Below are 19,931 nucleotides of genomic sequence, written 5' to 3'. Positions count from 1 at the left end.
GAAAAAGTGAAAACAGCTATTCTTTTTTGTCTCTTTCACAAAAACTTGGCCATTTATTTATTGTCATGTGCGGTACAAGTCTTGTCTAGTGTGAATTGATATCTCTCTGTTTCTCCATTTTCTAGGCCCCATTCATTCCTTGAATGCAAACCACAAAGGTGGAATTTTCGGACGCACACATCGATAGACTTCCAAATTTGTAATTGCCTCTTGGGTAATTTAACTTACCGACAACAACAACAACAACAACAACAAAAAAAAAAAAAAAAAAAAAAAAAAAAAAAAAAAAAAAAAAAAAATCTTCCAAGTGAGATTGGCAGATTGCCCTATTATTTCATAGGGTAAAACTTAACAATAAATCCAAATACAATTTATTTCATAATTAAAAAAAAAAAAAAAAAAAAAAAAAAGAAATGTGAAATTTTTTTATCTTCAAACTTAGAAGATGTTTGGTACATTTATATAACTGTTTCCAGTGATTAAACACTGAAATACTTATTTTCACAGCATTTTTTAACTCGCACGTATTTTCATTATACTCAAAACAAAATTTCTAATCAAATGGCTATAATAGCATATTGATTCAATCCTTTTAATACATTCAATCTCACTTTTTTTCCTCTTTTTAATTAATTATTATTGTTTATATATATATATATATATAAAGCTAGTGTGAATACAGTCAAGCATATGAAGCGGTTTTCTTTAGAAAAGCTGAAAAATAATCAAAAGAAGACCACACAAAGGGCTATTCTATCTTAGTTCCAGAGTTCAGTATTCTGTGTCTCTCTGGTGCAAACTCATGATGCCAATAGAGAGGCCATCCATTCACTTGCTCTTGGCTTTTCTGTTAGTGTATTCATTCGTACTTCAATTGTCCCAATCTGCCAGCAACTTTACTGATCAATCAGCTCTCATTGCCTTCAATTCCAAGATCAACAATGCTCACTCGGCTGTTAATTGGTCCACAACAACAAACTTTTGTAACTGGATTGGAGTCACTTGCAGCCTACGAAGACAGAGAGTCACAGCCTTGAACCTCTCCTACCTTGGTCTCCAAGGCACCATTTCACCTCATGTTGGCAACCTCTCCTTCCTAGTCTCACTTGATCTTTCTAACAACAGCTTCTATGGTTTCCTGCCTCCTGAGATTAGTCGTCTACACCGCTTGATGGAACTTGTCTTGTCATACAACTTATTGGAAGGTAGTATCCCTCCAACTATACATAATTGCCACAAGCTTGAATATTTGTCTCTTCCAGGAAACAAGTTTAATGGTAGCATACCTAAAGATTTAGGCATGTTACCAATGCTTCGCTATTTAGACCTTGATGGAAACCGACTTATGGGTGCAATTCCATGGTCCCTAAGCAATGTTTCATCGTTAGAGTTCTTGAATTTGGAATCCAATCTCCTTGCTGGTCCTTTTCCTCATGTCATCTTTAACATATCCTCTCTTACCAATATTTACCTTTCATCAAATTACATCTCAGGAACTCTTCCTATGGAACTCTGCACCCACTGTCCTAATCTTCAAGGACTTTATCTTTCAGACAACAGTTTAGGCGGTCAGCTTCCTTCACAAATCCATTACTGTAGAAACCTTGTAGCAGTATCTCTGTCATACAATAAGTTTGTTGGAAGTATTACAAAAGGTATTGGGAGTTTAGAAAACCTTGAACTGCTCTATCTTGGTGGTAACAATTTAAGTGGTAACATACCTCCTAGCCTAGGTAACCTTTCGAGGTTACAGGTCTTCTCTATTGAAGACAACAATATTAAAGGAAGCATTCCGAGTGATTCATGGCATTTTACTAATCTATATATATTGAATTTTGAATTGAATGATCTCACAGGGACAATACCCAACAGCATTTTAAATATCTCCTCTCTACAAGTGATCTCCTTAGTACAAAATTCTTTGTACGGAAATCTTCCATTAGATTCTGGGCTTTCCTGTCCTAATCTTGAAATTTTGTATTTGGGTGGCAACAAACTTAGTGGTCATATCCAATCGGATATTTCAAATTGTTCCAATCTCGCCCAAGTAGATTTTGGGAGGAACTCACTCTCTGGACCAATACCCAAAAGTCTTGGAAACTTAAAATACCTTCAAATTCTTGTTCTGTATGACAATCAGCTAACAGCGGAGCCTGGAGAGCAAGAGATGACTTTCCTTTCATCTTTATCTAATTGCATATTTTTGGAAGAGCTGGTTATATCGTTCAATTCCTTCAATACTACAATTCCAGATTACATCGGAAACTTATCCATTTCACTTAAAAAATTCATTGCAAGTTATAACCAAATAAAGGGTCAAATTCCAATGAAAATTGGTTCCTTGAAAAACTTGACCTTTCTTGATTTAAGCTATAACAATTTGACTGGAAACATACCATCAACATTAGGAGGAGTTGAAGGGTTGCAGAGGTTGCTTCTTAGAGTCAACAATATTGGAGGAAACATTCCAAAAGAACTTTGTCAGCTAAGGAATTTGGGACAGTTAGTTCTCTCACATAACAAAATCTCTGGATCCATCCCAAATTGCCTTGGAAACCTCAACCTTTTGCAGAGATTAAACTTGAGTCACAACAGATTGACATCATCAATCCCACTGAAAGTATGGAGCATTGAAAATCTGCTGTTCTTGGATTTATCATCGAATTACTTCAATGGATCTTTGTCTCCAAACATGAGAGAACTAGATGCTATTATATTCATAGATTTGTCTTGTAACCAAATTACTGGAAATATTCCAAGTATCATTGGTTTTTTTCAAACCCTAAGTAGTCTTAATTTGTCAAAGAACTCATTTCAAGGAGATATTCCAAAATCTTTCGGAACCTTGAAAGGATTGGATCAGTTGGACCTCTCGAACAACAATCTCGTTGGTGCAATTCCTAAGTCTCTTGTGGCACTTCCATATCTCAAGTATTTGAATTTGTCTTTCAACAAGCTATCAGGAGAGATTCCATCTAGTGGAGTTTTTATAAACTTCACGGCGGAATCATTTTTAGGCAATGAACTTCTTTGTGGGAATCCAATTTTTGGAGTTCCACCTTGTACAAGTCAGATTTCTTCTCAACGATCAAGGGTGAAGCAAATTTTGCTTAGATATATTATTCCTGCCATTGCATCAATTATAATCTTTACAGCACTGGTTACTATGCTAAGAAGACACCCAAAATGTAAAATCCAGATTCCAAGTTTCATTAACACATTGCGTGCAGTGGATTATAGAATGATATCATATCATGAGCTTTGTCGTGGGACAAACAACTTCTGTGAAAGCAACTTGCTTGGAATTGGAGGTTTTGGCTCTGTTTACAAAGGGGTACTATTTGATGGGACCATTGTTGCTATCAAAGTTCTAAACTTGCAATTGGAGGGTGCTTTAAGAAGTTTTGATGTTGAATGCAAAGTGTTAAGGGCAATCCGACATAGGAATCTAGTTAAAGTCATTAGTACATGCTCTAACCCCGAGTTTAGAGCTTTGGTGCTACAATACATGTCAAATGGTAGTCTCGAAAAGTGGTTATACTCTCACAACTATTGCTTGAATCTTGTTCAAAGAGTAAGCATTATGGTTGATGTTGCATTAGCGTTGGATTATCTCCACAATGGTCAATCAGAATCCATGGTGCATTGTGATTTGAAGCCTAGCAATATCCTATTGGATGAGGACATGGTTGCGCATGTTGGTGACTTTGGCATTGCAAAGATTTTAGTTGAAAACAAGGACGCAACCCATACCAAAACCATTGGTACAATTGGCTACATTGCACCAGGTATGCATGTATTAGGTTAATTTAACATTAATAATGGTTAATTTTAGGAATAACCATGAGTGTGGTAGTTTTCATCAGCTCAGTAATGTAGTTGCATTAGATTCTTATGAATATACCCTTAAATTATTTGTTTTATGCATTATGCTCACAAGTTAAATACAAATTATTTTTGTTGAGAGAACATATACAAATTAATTTAATATTACTTTAATATTGGACTTGTTAATGCAGCCATGGTATTGACATGGCTTGCCTTATGCCCACTTATAGCCCATTTTATAGCTATTTCACTATTCAAGGTAATGATCCTATTTGATAAGTTATTTTAAAATTGACTAGAAAAGTTCAGCTATGGCGCTCAGTTTGGGAGTTGAGAGTTGAAAATAATTACAAAACTATTCCATCAATATTAGGGACATAGCCTTTTTTGACAAATTGTCAACATTACTTTTATATAGAACCCACATTAATACCAATTCTATTATTTGCAAATCACAATGGCATACTTGAAAAATAAATAAATAAAAGAATCAAGTATACATATATACATCAATTGATGGATCATGGATAGTTACAATAAACAATTTTTTTTTTTAATGTATGAATGTGTATATATATATGTGTGTGTGTGTGTATTAAGGTTATATTTGTAAATTACTTGTGGAAACATATATGTGGGTCACTAACTTAAAATTTTCTTGACAAATGTGAGCATGATAGAGTATGGTTCTGAAGGAAGAGTATCTACCAAAGGTGACATTTATAGTTATGGGATAATCTTGTTAGAGATGATCACAAGAAAGAAACCTACCGATGAAATATTTGTTGGAGAACTAGGAATGAGGCAATGGATTGCATCACTTCATGACCGAATGGAAGTTGTGGACGATGGTTTGCTTAGGATAGAAGAGGGAAGAGATGTAACTGCCTTGCAAACTATTCTTTCATCTATCTTGGAACTAGGCTTGAGGTGTTCGGAAGAATTACCAAATGGAAGACTTGACATCAAGGATGTGGTGGCCAAGGTTAACAAAATCAAATTGACACTACTTGGAAACAGAAATAGGGGTGGAAACAGAAATAGGGGTGTCTGATATTTATGTTATTGCTCAAATTTCGTATGTGTGCACTTGAAAAGACCTTGTTAAAGCTTGTGTTCCTTTTTTTATTTTATTTTTTCAGGCCAAAATTTAGTTACTTTATTTTGATAATTTGGTTTGTAGCGATACTATAGGAAATTCAATGGTATCTTTTTGTAATTTTGGAATATGTATTTTTATTTAGACTGATCTTAATAGATTCAAATAAAATACTTATATGAGAATTTCTGAAAATTTTAATGGATTCTTAGTTTCTTTTCCCTTGATTCGTCAAGATTTCATTGAGGTAAAACAATATCTTGCTTTACTATATTTTCGTTCTGCGTTATAAAACCCCAAATTAACTCCAAAAAAAAAAAAAAAAACCTAATTTTCAGATAGGGAAACTCCCAAATCCATGAGTTAGGGCTCCCCAAATTTGATCTCCATTAGCTTCTTCCTCAGCATAAGCAACCAACTTGCACTCCTCCGTGGTAGGAATGAAGAAATTGAGGCCAGCATTCATATCACTCGTGAGATTAGTCCTCATGCATTGTAATTTTTTCTTGGATTTCACTGCTCTTTTAAATGTTCATTTGTCCTTAACTGAGAGGAAATAATATGCTGGGAAAGTAAATATATATTTGATTTTAATTTACAAATACTCATTCTAGACGGGGCTTTAAAATTCCTTGCAGCTTACTCCTTGTAAAAATAATAAAATAAATAAAATAAAATAAAAATAAAAAAACTTAATTCCACGACTTTGGATTCAAATCATACTACTTGAATTAGTCAAGCTCTGAGATTCCATTTCCATGTATATAATATATATGCCACCTTTAATTCTTCTCTGTCATCATCTCACTTCCATAATTACCTAGCCATTTTTTTTCGTAATCATGATAGGACATTGAATTCCAACTTCCAAGTGAGATTGTCAATCAGTTTACAGTTCAAAGGGCACTTTCTTAAGTGCGTTTGTAAATTTACCAATTAAAAATAGAAAAACAAATTCTAATTGAGATGAGCCTAACTTCAACGAGAAAAAAATCTTCCAACTATTATGATTTATCCCATGTTATGTTCCATTTTATCCCTCTGTTTTCTTCATCAACATTGATTGGACTAGAATTTTGGGACATGCCGCTTTTGAAAAAGTGGAAAAATTTTAAATGCACTTTTTGTCCCTACATTTTGGGCCATTTCTCGATTTGATTCCTAAATTGATTTTGTTTTTAAGTCAGTCCTTGATTTTTTTAAATGGTCCCTGCTGTCAACCCAGTAACAGAAAAATCTGAGGTGGCAAACGGAGTGCATAGGTGGCATGTTAGATGCTGATATGACTAATAAAATAACATTAATAAATACCACGTCAGCATCTATATCTGCATTTTAATGACAAGTCAGCATTTTAATTAATAAAAAAATAAAAATAATTTTAAAAAAATTAAACTGAAAAAATTCAAAATCAAAAACAAAAAAGGAAAAAACTTTTTCATAATTTGAGTTATCTATAGTTGAAATTATAAGCCGATCTGGGTTTTTTTCTTTTCCATTTTCTTGTGGATTCCAATTCCTGTTTGTATTTCTTTTCTTCTCTGCCAGGTACATCCCATTTCCCGAACTTTCTTTCTTTCGTTTCTTGGTTTTCTTGGTTTTTGTTTTCGTTGACCCAACTTTAACTACTGCAATTCTTATTCCGGATCTGGGTTTTTTTCTTTTCCATTTTCTCGTGGATTCCAATTCCTGTTTGTATTTCAACTCCAATAACTTAGATTATTCGACTTGTTTGAGGTTGAGAGAAAAAATGCTCTGTTTTGTTTGTTAGTGAGCCGTTTGGAGGTTTCAAAAGTTTGGTACTATTTAGTATTTACTTATAAAAACCCGAGATCTGGTCATTGTTTTCGAATTGTATCTAATACTGTTTCGTTTGAGCTAAGGTTGTTGGATTCTATATTGGGTTTCGTTAACACACGTTGTGTGTTTCGCTTGTCAAATAAAAAACTCGGATCTGGGTTGGTTATAGTTTAAGGTTAGGTGCACTTTCTTTCCCATTTGTGGGTTTATGGGTTTGATTTCTTGGGTTTATTGGGTTTGATTTACTGGATGTTTATGGGTTTGATTTCTTAGATTTATTGGGTGGTTTATGAGTTTGATTTCATGGATTTATTAGGTTTGATTTACTGGATGTTTATGGGTTTGATTTCTTGGATTTATTGGGTTTGATTTGGGGAAGAACATGAAGCATGAAGTTCATGTCCTAGGGAAGAAGAAGAACAATGTTCTTCTGAAAAAGTTTTTTTTTTTTTTATTTTGAATTTGTTTAGTTTAATTTTTTCAAAATTGTTTTTATTTTTTTATTAATTAAAATGCTGACATGGATGCTGACGTAGTATTTATTAATGTTATTTTATTAGCCACATCAGCATCTAACATGCCACCTATGCACTCCGTTTGCCACCTCAGATTTTTTTGTTACTGGGTTGACGGCAGGGACCATTTTAAAAAATCAAGGACTGACCTAGGAGTAAAATCAGTTTAGGGACCAAATCGAGAAATTGCCCAAAATGTAGGGACCAAAAGTGCATTTACACCTATTATGTTCACACATAGGGTCGAATAACCATGTTGCCTACCCATCATGAATATGATACATTTGAAATGATTTTGTATTAATAAGCTATACCAATGAAACGACAAGACTATCCTGAGTTTAGAGCTTTGGTGCTACAATACATGTCAAATGGTAGTCTCGAAAAGTGGTTATACTCTCACAACTATTGCTTGAATCTTGTTCAAAGAGTAAGCATTATGGTTGATGTTGCATTAGTGTTGGATTATCTCCACAATGGTCAATCAGAATCCGTGATGCATTGTGATTTAAAGCCTAGCAATATTCTATTGGATGAGGACATGGTTGTGCATGTTGGTGACTTTGGCATTGCAAAGATTTTTTAGTTGAAAACAAGGACGCAACCCATACCAAAACCATCGAGGGTACAATTGGCTACATTGCACCAGGTATGCATGTATTAAGGTTAATTTCATGAATAACATTAATAGTGGTTAATTTTAGGAATAACCATGAGAGTGGTATTTTTCATCAGCTCAGTAATGTAGTTGCATTAGATTCTTATGAAAATACCCTTAAATTATTCGTTTTATGCATTTTGCTCACATGTCAAATACAAATTAATTTTGTTGAGAGAACAAATACAAATTAATTTAATATTACTTTAATATTGGAATCGTTAATCCAACCATGGTATTGGCATGGCTTGCCTTATGCCCACTCATAGCCCATTTCATAGCCATCGACACTATTCAAGGTAATGATCCTATTGGATAAGTTATCCTAAAATTAACTAGAAAAATTCAGCTATGGTGCTCAGTTTGAGAGTTGAGAGTTGAAAATAATTACAAAACTATTCCATCAGTATTAGGGACATAACCATTTTTAACAAATTGTCATCATTACTTTTATATAGAACCCACATTAACACTAATTTTATCATTTGCAAATTACAATGGTATACTTGATAAATAAATAAATAAAAGAATCAAGTGTATATATATATATATATATATATATCATTTGATGGATCATGGATGTTATAGTAAAATAATAATAATAATAATAATAATGTATAAATTTGTGTATATATATCAGTGTATTAAGGTTATATTTGTAAATTAATTTTGGAAACATATATGTGGGTCACTAACTTAAAGATTTCTTGACAAATACAAGCATGATAGAGTATGGTTCTGAAGGAAGAGTATGGTTCTGAAGGAAGAGTATCTACCAAAGGTGACATTTATAGTTATGGGATAATCTTGTTAGAGATGATCACAAGAAAGAAACCTACCAATGAAATATTTGTTGGAGAACTAGGTATGAGGCAATGGATTGCATCACTTCATGACCGAATGGAAGTTGTGGAAGATGGTTTGCTTAGGATAGAAGAGGGAAGAGATGTAATTGCCTTGCAAACTATTCTTTCATCTATCTTGGAACTAGGCTTGAGGTGTTCGGAAGAATTACCAAATGGAAGACTTGACATCAAGGATGTGGTGGCCAAGGTTAACAAAATCAAATTGACACTACTTGGAAACAGAAATAGGGGTGGAAACAGAAATAAGGGTGTCTGATATTTATGTTATTGCTCAAATTTCGTATGTGTGCACTTGAAGAGACCTTGTTAAAGCTTGTGTTCCTTTTTTTATTTTATTTTTTCAGGCCAAAATTTAGTTGATAATTTGGTTTGTAGCGATACTATAGGAAATTCAATGGTATCTTTTTGTAATTTTGGAATATGTATTTTTATTTAGACTGATCTTAATAGATTCAAATAAAATACTTATCTGAGAATTTCTCAAAATTTTAATGGATTCTTAGTTTCTTTTCCCTTGATTTGTCAAGATTTCATTGAGGTAAAACAATAGCTTGCTTTACTATATTTTCGTTCTGTGTTATAAAACTCCAAATTAACTCCAAAAAAAAAAAAAAAAAACCTAATTTTCAGATAGGGAAACTCCCAAATCCACGAGTTAGGGCTCCCCAAATTTGATCTCCACTAGCTTCTTCCTCAGCATAAGCAACCAACTTGCACTCCTCCGTGGTAAGAATGAAGAAATTGAGGCCAGCATTCATATCACTCGTGAGATTAGTCCTCATGCATTGTAATTTTTTCTTGGATTTCACTGCTCTTTTAAATGTTCATTTGTCCTTAACTGAGAGGAAATAATATGCTGGGAAAGTAAATATATATTTGATTTTAATTTACAAATACTCATTCTAGACGAGGCTTTAAAATTCCTTGCAGCTTACTCCTTGTAAAAATTCAAATCTACATATATACATCAATATATTGATAATGGATGGATACAATAAACAGGGTTTAAAAATAAAATAAAAAACTTGAATGAATGTGTGAATGGTTATTTTTATAAACTTATTCTCTCTCCTGTTGGCAAGCATGTGGACCAGTAACTTATTGACATCTTGACAAATGTGAGCTTGGCAGAGTATGGCTCAGAAGGGAGAGTGTCAACAAAATGTGACATTTATAGCTATGGAATAATATTGTTAGAGATCATCACAAGAAAGAAACCCACTGATGAAATGTTTGTTGGAGAACTAGCTATGAGGCTGGATTGCATCACTTCCAGATAGAATGGAAGTCGTGGATGATGGTTTTCTCAGGATTGAAGATGGAAGAGATGTAACTAGTATGCAAATTGTTCTTTTATCTATCTTAGAATTAGGCTTAAGATGTTCTGAAGAATCACCAGATGAAAGACCAGACATCAAGGACGTTGTGACCAAGGTTAACAAAATCAAATTGGCACTACTTGGAAACATAAGCGGAGGTGTCTAATTCTAAAATTTGTGTTATTGCTTAAGTTTTCTTTTCTTTTTCTTTTTTTTTTTTCTTTTTTCGAGATGTGATTATGTGACATTGGTTTGGTATGTCCTCTGATTCTGTAAGGTACCTACAAATGGTGTTACTTGGGAAACCAAAATCAGTTAAAACTATCCCAAGTTATTAGTGTTTGAAGTTAATATATTTGGCTTGTAATACATGGTATAAAGATGATTTACTTAAACATTCTAAAATGTTGTATGAAAAAGGTATTTGGGATCTTATGCATAAGAAAACCTATACTCTTAGTATCAATAGGCAAAGAATGACTAAAAAAAAATTCACTTTGTCAGCCCCACATACGATGGGTGTGGAACTGTGTATTTATAGCAACTATATGAAGAATGACATAAATACCAACTGCATTAAGGAATGACACATATAATTACACAAAATGTTCTCAATACATGCAAATATGTATACAATTTGCTTGCAATAATTCGCGTACAATTTGTTTTTTTTTGTTTTTTTGTTTTTTTTTTTTTTGTTTTTTTTTTTTTTCTCAATAACTAAGTATAATTTGAAATAAGGTTTAGGTTGAATTTGATCATCTAGAATTTGGCAAAAGGAAGCACCTTGATGAAAATATGGGCTAACCAGTCTTTTGTGGGATACATAGCATATACAATGCAACCATTGGCAATCCTTTTCTTAACAAAATAAAAACCAATCTTAAGGTGCTTCGTCCTAGCTAGGAACATAGAGCTTTATAATCATATATATATATATATATATATATATGTCCCACCAATATGATCACAATAAAAAAATGATAGACTTGAAAAGAAAACATATACGCTATATAATATTAGGCAAACCAAAATTGTATCTCTGATATATTACACTAAATGCTAAAGAGTAATATTCTCTGATTTCATGTTGGATCTCTTGCGTGTTTGTTGCTTTTTAGTGTTCGCCTTATATGTTTAAATTTTATTGATTTATTTTGCTTTAAAAGTAAGTTTATGAAAAATTATAGTTTCTTTTGAAATTGTACATTGTCTGATATATATATATATATATATATATATATATATATATATAAACAGTAACCTTTTAAAAATTATATACATTTTCTTTTAAAATTTTAAATAATACGGAGTAATAAAAAGGCTAAACCAATCATACACACAGCAAACCACGACAAAACATTTCACCTAAAAATGTGCAATATGTCATTATAGAGTGTTTATATAACAAAACTTCCATTCCAATTAGAATTTGTAAAAAAAAAAAAAAAAAAAAAAAAAAAAAAAAAAAAAAAACTTCATGTTTGTGTGTAAACAAAAGAAAACACAACCAAAAATTGTTTATCAATGTATTTCAAATCATTCATTTATCAAAAAGGACCTCAGCTCTATCACTTGGCCCAAACGAAGAGCCAAAAATGATCCACTATACCACATTAGTTGCAACTAGAAACACAGCACACACTTCAAATCAGTTTTGGAGAAGATAACATAGTCCCTCAGCAGTGCTCTATACTTGTAGAGGATCTAGAGCACTGCTCTATATTTAGTTGTTTTGTTGTAAATCTAAGAGCCTTAGGCCTCAGTGTCGGTGTGGGCTAGGCATTGCCTCATGCTTTTTTGTAAACTTTGTTGGGCACTCTGAGCCCAACATGTAATTACCTATCTTGCTTGTCGTATCCAAAAACTAAAATACATCCCACTCTGGGTCAAAATTTAGCCTAAAAGGCGAAAACATGCAAATCCTAAAATAAGGGTTCCTATCTCGATTAGGGAACTCATCAAATTAAAATTTCTTAGTCAACCCATGGCAGTGCCTAAATTCAATACTAGTTAGTGATGTCCAAAAAAAGGTGTTGCCATTCTACTGTTCAGCCAAATATTTCACATCAAATTAATTTGACATCAAAAGCTAAAAACAACAAAGAAGATGCACATGTATTTTCCGGCCAGTGGAACAGGCCACCTTCTACATATAGAGCCCTTCTAGCAGCCCTTCTTTCTTTTTGTACATCACTTTTTCCTTGGCTTTCTTGAAGTCTGCATGTGTCACCTGAAGCAAATGTAAAAGATGTTAACAAGTAATCAAATCAGGTTAAACAATTAAAGAGATGAGCCAATCCAAGGAAGCAGCAATAGATTAATTAACCAATATCCTTCATCAATAATAACCCAGACCCACAAAAGTTGAGAACAATGCACCCATGCATACTTCGTTCAGACTAGTACCAAAACATGGCATTATATAAGATAAAACAGAGGCTAGGATTGCATCAAGTGGCAGCTATTAAACTCCAAAGCATCATGAGGCAAATTGAAGAGTTTAAATGCATGCATGTATAATGTATCTGTGAAATGGGTTATATGCACACATGCACCCCCTACCCTCCATGCATATGCTTCAACACCAAATATAAATATGAAATAAAGTGAAGTTAAGACTAAGCAAGAACAAAAGAAATTTGCCAATGTATGTGTTAAGCAACATCACAGGGAGAACGTTCATGTATGTGTTAAGACTAAGCAAGAAATATTGTATCACCTTCATACGGCGCTCTCTTAATGCAAGCAAGCCAGCCTCGGTACAAATTGCTTTGATATCAGCCCCAGAAAATTCATCTTTAGTCATTACAAACTCTTCTAAGTTGACATCATCTGCCAATGTCATTCTTGATGTGTGTATCTGAATTGCCAAAAACATGAACATATAAGCAATAAGATCTTTATAGTGAAAAACAAAGGAATTGTATTATCATTCACAATGGTATTCCATTTCTACACATTCTGTATCAAAGTACCTGGAAAATACGCCTCCTTTTTTTTATGTCTGGCAGAGGGAATTCAATCTTCCTGTCAATTCTACCAGGACGAAGCAAGGCAGGATCAAGACTTTCGATTCTATTTGTAGCAAGAATCACTTTGACATCTCCTCTTGAATCAAAACCATCTAACTGGTTCAGCAATTCCAACATTGTCCTCTGGATTTCACGTTCACCACCTGAATGTGCATCATACCTGGGTAACATGGTTCAATCATAGATGTTACCTAAAGCAGAGGTTGCAGGCAAGAAATATGACAGTGCTACATTAACTTGAGTACCTTTTTGTGCCAACTGCATCAATCTCATCAATTATGACAATTGATGGTGAAAGATCATCTGCAACTCGAAAGAGTTCCCTGACTAATTTAGGCCCATCACCAAAGTATTTCTGGATTAATTCACTTCCGACCACGATCAAGAAAGTAGCTGACGTTGAGTTTGCCACTACCTGAAGTAAAACATAAGCATAATCACAGTTCCCAACCAATATCTAAAATAAATTGACATGAGAGAAACCCATGGTGACTAAATTCCATACAGGCTGTAAAGCATGCATGTAATATATGTTGAATGTATACCATACAGGTTCCATAAGCATAAATGTAGTATACATTTCTCTTAACATACTACAAACACCAAATCTCTATACCAATTTCAAAGCAAGAGCCCAACTGACTCTATCCAACTTGCAGGTGGCAATATTCAGGATATAGGAAAGGAGTGTGCCAAACCTTCTAAAGCTCAGCTTTTCTTGCAAGGGGATTCAAAAGTCAAATATACAATTTAAATTTTAACAGATCATTAATATATAAATATGACGCAGGACAACCAGAACAAAATTGATTATATGTTTTAGGACTGATTAACATTTATGATCACAATAAAATTCTAAGATTATATGTTTTAGGTATATTGCTTAACATTTTGTTTACAATGATATCACCCGTTGGGGTGCAGCCTAGTGGTGGGAGGCTTGAATTGGCTATAGACCCGAACATCTTGAGTTTGAATCCCTACTAGAATTCCCCCTTGATTACTTGATACACAATTCTAGCAGGTGAGGTATCCGGTATTTACTCCTCAAAGAAAAATTTTGCATTCCTTTTCTAATGTAACTTTTGCCAGGGCAATTTCACTAAAACCATAATAACCAATCACATATTTTTTGATCCTTACATGCTTGGCCAAACGCAATCCTTAGATCCCAAATATCAACTTCCAAAACACATTTGAAACATTGGATTGGATAGTGGGACACCCAAAAATTTGCACAATTACAGTGCTGAATCACAACAACAAACAAAACCTTAGTCTTAAAATTTTGTGGTCAACTATGAATCCTTGACAAATTAATTAGGGACCACCATATATATTCTTTTCCTCCATTCTACTCAATCTAAAGTCATACTCTTTGCTATTCCCTTAATTAACATGTCCTTTATTATTTTGATAGTAACAACGGGAGAGAGGGGATTTGAACTCTAAATGTCATGGACACACCAAGAGGTATCAACCAGTTGAGCTACAAATGTGATTTTATTACTTCTATTGATGTGATTTTTGGTCTTCCTCTACCTTTTTTCGATCACTCAACTCTAATCAACTCACTCTTACTCAAATCATGAGAGACTCTCCCCCTAAACATGTGCATCTCCCCCCTCAATGTCAAGTCATAGTCCCAAAAATATCCCCCCCCCCCCCCCGTTTTGTCATGAATGACAAAGGGATCAAGAATCACTGTCTAGATCAGCAGGGTGGTCAATGTCAAGCTTCCTCTCCACTCTATCAAAACACACATCCAAGCGTCTCAAGCAGTAATCAATGCGAGCCTCATAAAAATCCATCCTGGCCTCCATCCTCATAAGTATCTCATACAGTTGGTGGTACTAAGATTCAAGAGGCCCTTGTGCAAAGGAGCAGTAAGTGCAGGAGGTACATCATCATCCTCAGCCTCATATTGGTCTATTTCATCATCAGTGTTCTCAGCCCCTTGTTGAGCATGAGCCCAATATGTCTCATTCAAACCAATACACGTGTTTGGAGCCCAATATGTGCTTTGTGCAGTACATTGCGCAAAATAAGGCCAAAATAGTGCAACATGAGCAACCAGGTCCAAGAAATCCTAAGCCACCATGTACATTCAAGCCTAACCCTACTGTGTCATGCACAACAAAGTGAATGATGAAGTTAAACATGAGCGTGAAAGGCATGCACCCGAAGAGGTATCATGTGTCGGGAATTATCACATGATGAAAATGAGCAAGAAGAAAACCAAAGATTTAAGTCTCATCAAGTAGTTAGGTAGTTAGTTAGAGCAATTGATTAGACGGTTAGAAGGTAGTTCAGGCTAATCTTAAGCTTATTTTAATTTAAGGCCTTATAAAGAGCTTGGGTATAAATGGAACCATGTAATTACTCATTATATGCATAATAAGTAAATTCTCTCTACTCTCTTGGAGGCTATGGCTACCTCAAATTAGCCACCATTCTTAACCTTTGGCTTAGCCTTGTAATTCAATTAGCACCTCTTGGTATTTCCAACGTAAAGGTCTAGGTCCAAAAATCCCCCCTGTCGAATTGGCAACCATTCCCTCATCATCCAAATGCAATTCCCACTCAATCCTACAAACCAAACCACCCCACCCCCCAAAAACACAATTTCATAGTTCTTTCAAAAATCAATTCTTTTAAACTTTCTAGAGATTCAGATTAGAATTCCGTTTATTCCGTATTCTAAAAACTCTAGGGTTTGCAATTCTAAACATCAACAATCTCCACAGAAACACAATATTAAACAAATTAAACCAAAAACTAAAACCCTAAAACATAGTAAAACGAAGAAGAAAAAAAAAAACCTTATTGTGCATAAGAATAGCGCAGCTAGGCTCGAGCTGATCCTTATCGATGAACGAAAGAATCCCAACGTAGTACTCAGGCCCCACCGACGGACTTGTTAGTGTATAGCTTAGACTAGTTTAGCCCATTGGACTTAGCCCAGTATACCGTACTTGTAGTTTACTCCTTTTACTTGTACTACACACATATCTAGCCTATATAAGGCTCTCTATTGTACATTATTATATACACATCAATATACAGACTATTCAGTCTTTCTCACACTTTATATTCTTAACATGGTATCAGAGCCATTCCTCTGACTTTCTGGTTCCTGTGGACATCTCCGGCGTTCTTCCGCTGCCCTCGCCTTCATCCAGTAGCCATTGTCAGAAGCGAGTCACCGCCGTCACGCCCACAGTCCCAGCAACTCTCGGATCTCATTGTTCTGCTCATCCAACTGTCAAAGCAAAGGCATTGAGTGACAGAACAGACAATCCCGAGCAAAACCCAACCAAGAACGGCCAAAAACCACTTCACACGCGCCTCCACACGCCGCCTGAAGTTTCTGCCTCACGAGCACGCACTCCACGCGCCGCCACTCTCACTCACGCGCCCCATGCGCCAGACCAGACGTCCTCCCATGCGCCAGCTTCGTTTCACGAACTGCCACGTCAGCCCTAGTGTGACGTCATACTGCCACGTCAGCACACGTCATCTGTTGACTTGACCAAACCTGACCGTTGACCGTTGACCAAGTCAAAATTTTTCAACAGGACCTGTCTTGCTCAGTTTTTCGCGTAGATTCTGATTTTGGGCTCCGTTTCTGCATTTGAGGTATCTAAATCTCACTTTTTGGTCATTTTCTTCATTATGGCTCAACAAAGTGAACGAGATATCATACGTCCTATCACCATCATGTTGGATGGTCCTACTAGCTATCATGCATGGTCTCAGAATATGACCGTCTTTCTCAAGGGTCGTAAACTGTGGAGATATGTGACTGGTTCAATTCCTAAGCCAGTACCAGACCCTAAGTCCAAAGCCACAGCTGCTGAAGAATCTTCCAAGATTGCTGTTACAACAGATGATTATGAAGAACGTCTAGAGGAATGGGAGAGTATTCAGAGTAAGATCTTATCTTGGTTTATCAATACCTCTATTCCCTTCATTCATAATCTTCTTCCTCGTCTTGAAACTGCTAAGGCTGCTTGGAAATTTTTAGCCGATCTTTATAACTGCACTAATGATTCAAGCTTGGAGTTTCACATTGAATCAAAGCTTTATCAAATGCGCCAAGAGACAGGTCAGTCTATTTCTGATTTTTATTCTCAGACTTCTACTATGTGGGAACAACTCTCTGCTGCAGATCCTCCACTGGTATGTTCTAAGGACATTGAGCTCTTTGTCAAATATCGGGATCGATGTAGATTTATGCACTTCATGATGGGTTTACGTGAGGATTTTGAGCCTACTAGGGCTTCTCTACTTAGCCGGTCTCCTACTCCTTCTCTTGATGCTGCAGTAAAGGAGCTCATTTCTGAGGAGAATCGTCGGCCTACTTATCACATGACATCATCTGATCATGTATTGGCTACACCCTCACCACAACCTCCCATTGTTGCATTCACTGCTCTTCCGCGAATAAACTCCGGGCATCCCACCTCTCAGTCTTCCAAAGGTACTCACTGCAAGTTTTGCCGTGCCAAAGGCCATGACATCTCTGTTTGTCGTAAGCTACAGAAATTTGTGCAAGAGCAAAATAAAGCTTCTCTTCCTCAGGCAGCTGCTGTATGTCCTTCAGATCCATCGGTTCCTGCAGGTCCATCTTTGGCTTCCCCACTTACTACGGCTGATATTGAGGCAGTTGTTCAACAGATTTTATCCCGCACTTCCACTGCCCTTTCTGTCACCTCAGGTAAACAACCTTGGTTTTTTGATACTGCATGTTGTAACCATATGACTCCTGATGAATCCCAATTTTCTGATAAGGCACCCTTAGAACATCCAATCACCATTTACACTGCTGATGGAACTCCTATGCCTGTTAGTCATAAAGGAACAATCTCTTCTCCTTGTTTATCCCTTAGTGACACTTTTCATATTCCAAAGTTATCCCTCAATTTGCTTTCTGTTGGTCAACTTTACGAATTAGGCGTAAATCTTCTATTTACTAATCATGGTGTGGATGTGCAGGATCCCCGGACAGGTCAAGTGCTTGGGACAGGCCATAAGGTTGGTCGCATGTTTGAGGATCATGACTTGAAGATTCCTTCACAAGTTGTTTCTGCAGCTGCTACCACTACCACCTCCTCACCTGATCTATGGCATGCTCGTCTTGGTCATCCATCCTTATCTCATCTTCAATTATTAGCTTCTCAAGGTCATTTAGGTTCAGTTCAGTTTCAAAAATTTGATTGTACTTCCTGTCATTTTGGCAAACAAACAAAATTGCCCTTTAATAAAAGTGACTCATTTTCTTCTGCCCCTTTTGATCTTATACATTCTGATATTTGGGGTCCTGCACCTGTTCCCACTGAGGGGGGATCTAAATATTTTGTCCTATTTGTGGATGATTTTTCTCGGTATACTTGGATTTATCTGCTTCACCATAGGTCTGAACTTGTGTCTATTTACCAAACATTTCATAAAATGATTGAAACACAGTTCAATCGCATCGTTAAAGTCTTTCGATCAGATAATGCTCAAGAATATAATGATAAATCTTTCCTATCCTTTTTAGACAGACATGGTACTCTTCCTCAATGGTCTTGTCCTTACACCTCTCAACAAAATGGTCGTGCAGAACGAAAACATCGTCACATTCTTGATGTTGTCCGCACCCTTCTCATTTCTGCCTTTCTTCCTGAGCGCTTTTGGGGTGAGGCCGCACTCACTGCTGTGCACACCATTAATCGTATTCCTTCACCAACTACACACAACAAATCACCATTTGAGCTTCTCTATGGTTAAACTCCTGACTACTCCTCTCTTCGGGTTTTTGGTTGTGCTTGCTTTGTCTCTCTTCCTCCTCATGAACGAACAAAGCTCCAACCTCGTACTCATCTCTGTTGTTTCCTTGGTTATGGTGTGTCTCAAAAAGGGTTTCGCTGCTATGATCCCATTTCTCATTGCCTTCATGTCTCCCGTCATGTTGAGTTTTGGGAACATCGTCTTTTCACGAGTCTTCAGCAGTTTCCTACATCTTCTTCCTCAGAGTTTCCCATTTTTACTGATCTTTTCCTCCCTCTCGATCCTGAACTTGTGAAGGATTCTTCAGCATCGACTGCCTCTCCAGACGACTCATCTCCGGTTCTGTCTCCGACATATGACCCGCCTGTCTTGGATCCTGTGGCACCACCCTCTCTTGAGTCTCCTATTGGTCCTGAACTTTGTCGTTCCACTTGGGTAAGCATTCCTCCCCCTTATCTCACAGATTATCATTGCTCTTTTGCTCTTGCCACTCTCTATGAACCTCACACCTATCGTGAGGCTCATACTGACCCTCTTTGGCAGCAAGCTATGAATGAAGAACTAGATGCCCTTCATAAGAATCACACTTGGGATATGGTTGATTTGCCTCCTGGTCAGTCTATAGTAGGTTGTAGGTGGGTTTACAAGATCAAGACCAAGGCTGATGGATCTGTTGAACGATGCAAGGCTCGCCTAGTTGCCAAGGGCTTTACTCAGGAGTATGGTATTGACTATGAGGAAACATTTGCTCCTGTTGCTCGTCTTACATCTGTTAGATGTCTCATTGCTGTGGCTGCTATTCGCCGTTGGCCACTTTATCAAATGGATGTGAAGAATGCTTTCCTCAATGGAGACCTCCATGAAGAAGTGTACATGCAACCACCCCCTGGCTATCCACACTCAGGCAATCAAGTTTGCCACCTTCGCCGTGCTCTTTATGGCCTCAAGCAGGCTCCTCGAGCTTGGTTTGAAAAGTTTAGCTCAGTTGTTGCTCAGCAGGGTTTCACTTCGAGTCCCCATGACACTGCTTTCTTTG

General features: G+C 36.1%; 3 protein-coding genes across 5 annotated transcripts in view; 2 read left to right on the top strand and 1 right to left on the bottom strand.

The window, feature by feature from the left end:
* LOC126715775 (26S proteasome regulatory subunit 4 homolog B-like) overlaps window positions 1-19,931 on the bottom strand; it is a 60,953-nt gene that overhangs the window by 28,468 nt on the left and 12,554 nt on the right. The window contains exon 6 of one of the 2 annotated variants that reach the window (XM_050416563.1): window positions 12,052-12,318. The exons of the other annotated variant lie outside the window; for it this stretch is intronic. Within the exon in view, the coding sequence (XP_050272520.1) occupies window positions 12,235-12,318 (84 nt within the window). The 3' untranslated portion in view covers window positions 12,052-12,234. Of the gene's footprint in view, window positions 1-12,051; window positions 12,319-19,931 lie in introns of those variants that run through there. 2 annotated transcript variants of the gene reach the window in all.
* LOC126715773 (LRR receptor-like serine/threonine-protein kinase EFR) overlaps window positions 1-19,931 on the top strand; it is a 138,896-nt gene that overhangs the window by 114,730 nt on the left and 4,235 nt on the right. The gene's annotated exons all lie outside the window — the stretch shown is intronic.
* On the top strand, window positions 676-9,279 carry LOC126715772 (receptor kinase-like protein Xa21). Of its 2 annotated transcripts, none has more exons than XM_050416556.1 (2): window positions 676-3,788; window positions 8,649-9,279. In XM_050416556.1, the coding sequence occupies exons 1-2, from the start codon at window positions 803-805 to the stop codon at window positions 9,020-9,022; spliced, it is 3,360 nt and encodes a 1,119-aa protein (XP_050272513.1). In that variant the 5' UTR covers window positions 676-802; the 3' UTR covers window positions 9,023-9,279. The 2 variants fall into 2 exon arrangements, with proteins under 2 accessions (XP_050272513.1, XP_050272512.1); XM_050416555.1 differs by lacking the exon at window positions 8,649-9,279 and adding an exon at window positions 4,509-5,148 and having other exon boundaries at window positions 678-3,788.

Source organism: Quercus robur, chromosome 2 (genome assembly GCF_932294415.1).
Source record: "Quercus robur chromosome 2, dhQueRobu3.1, whole genome shotgun sequence".
Lineage (NCBI taxonomy): Eukaryota > Viridiplantae > Streptophyta > Magnoliopsida > Fagales > Fagaceae > Quercus > Quercus robur.
The sequence above is the reverse complement of the archived record's forward strand: the minus strand, read 5'-3'. Positions and strand labels throughout refer to the sequence as shown.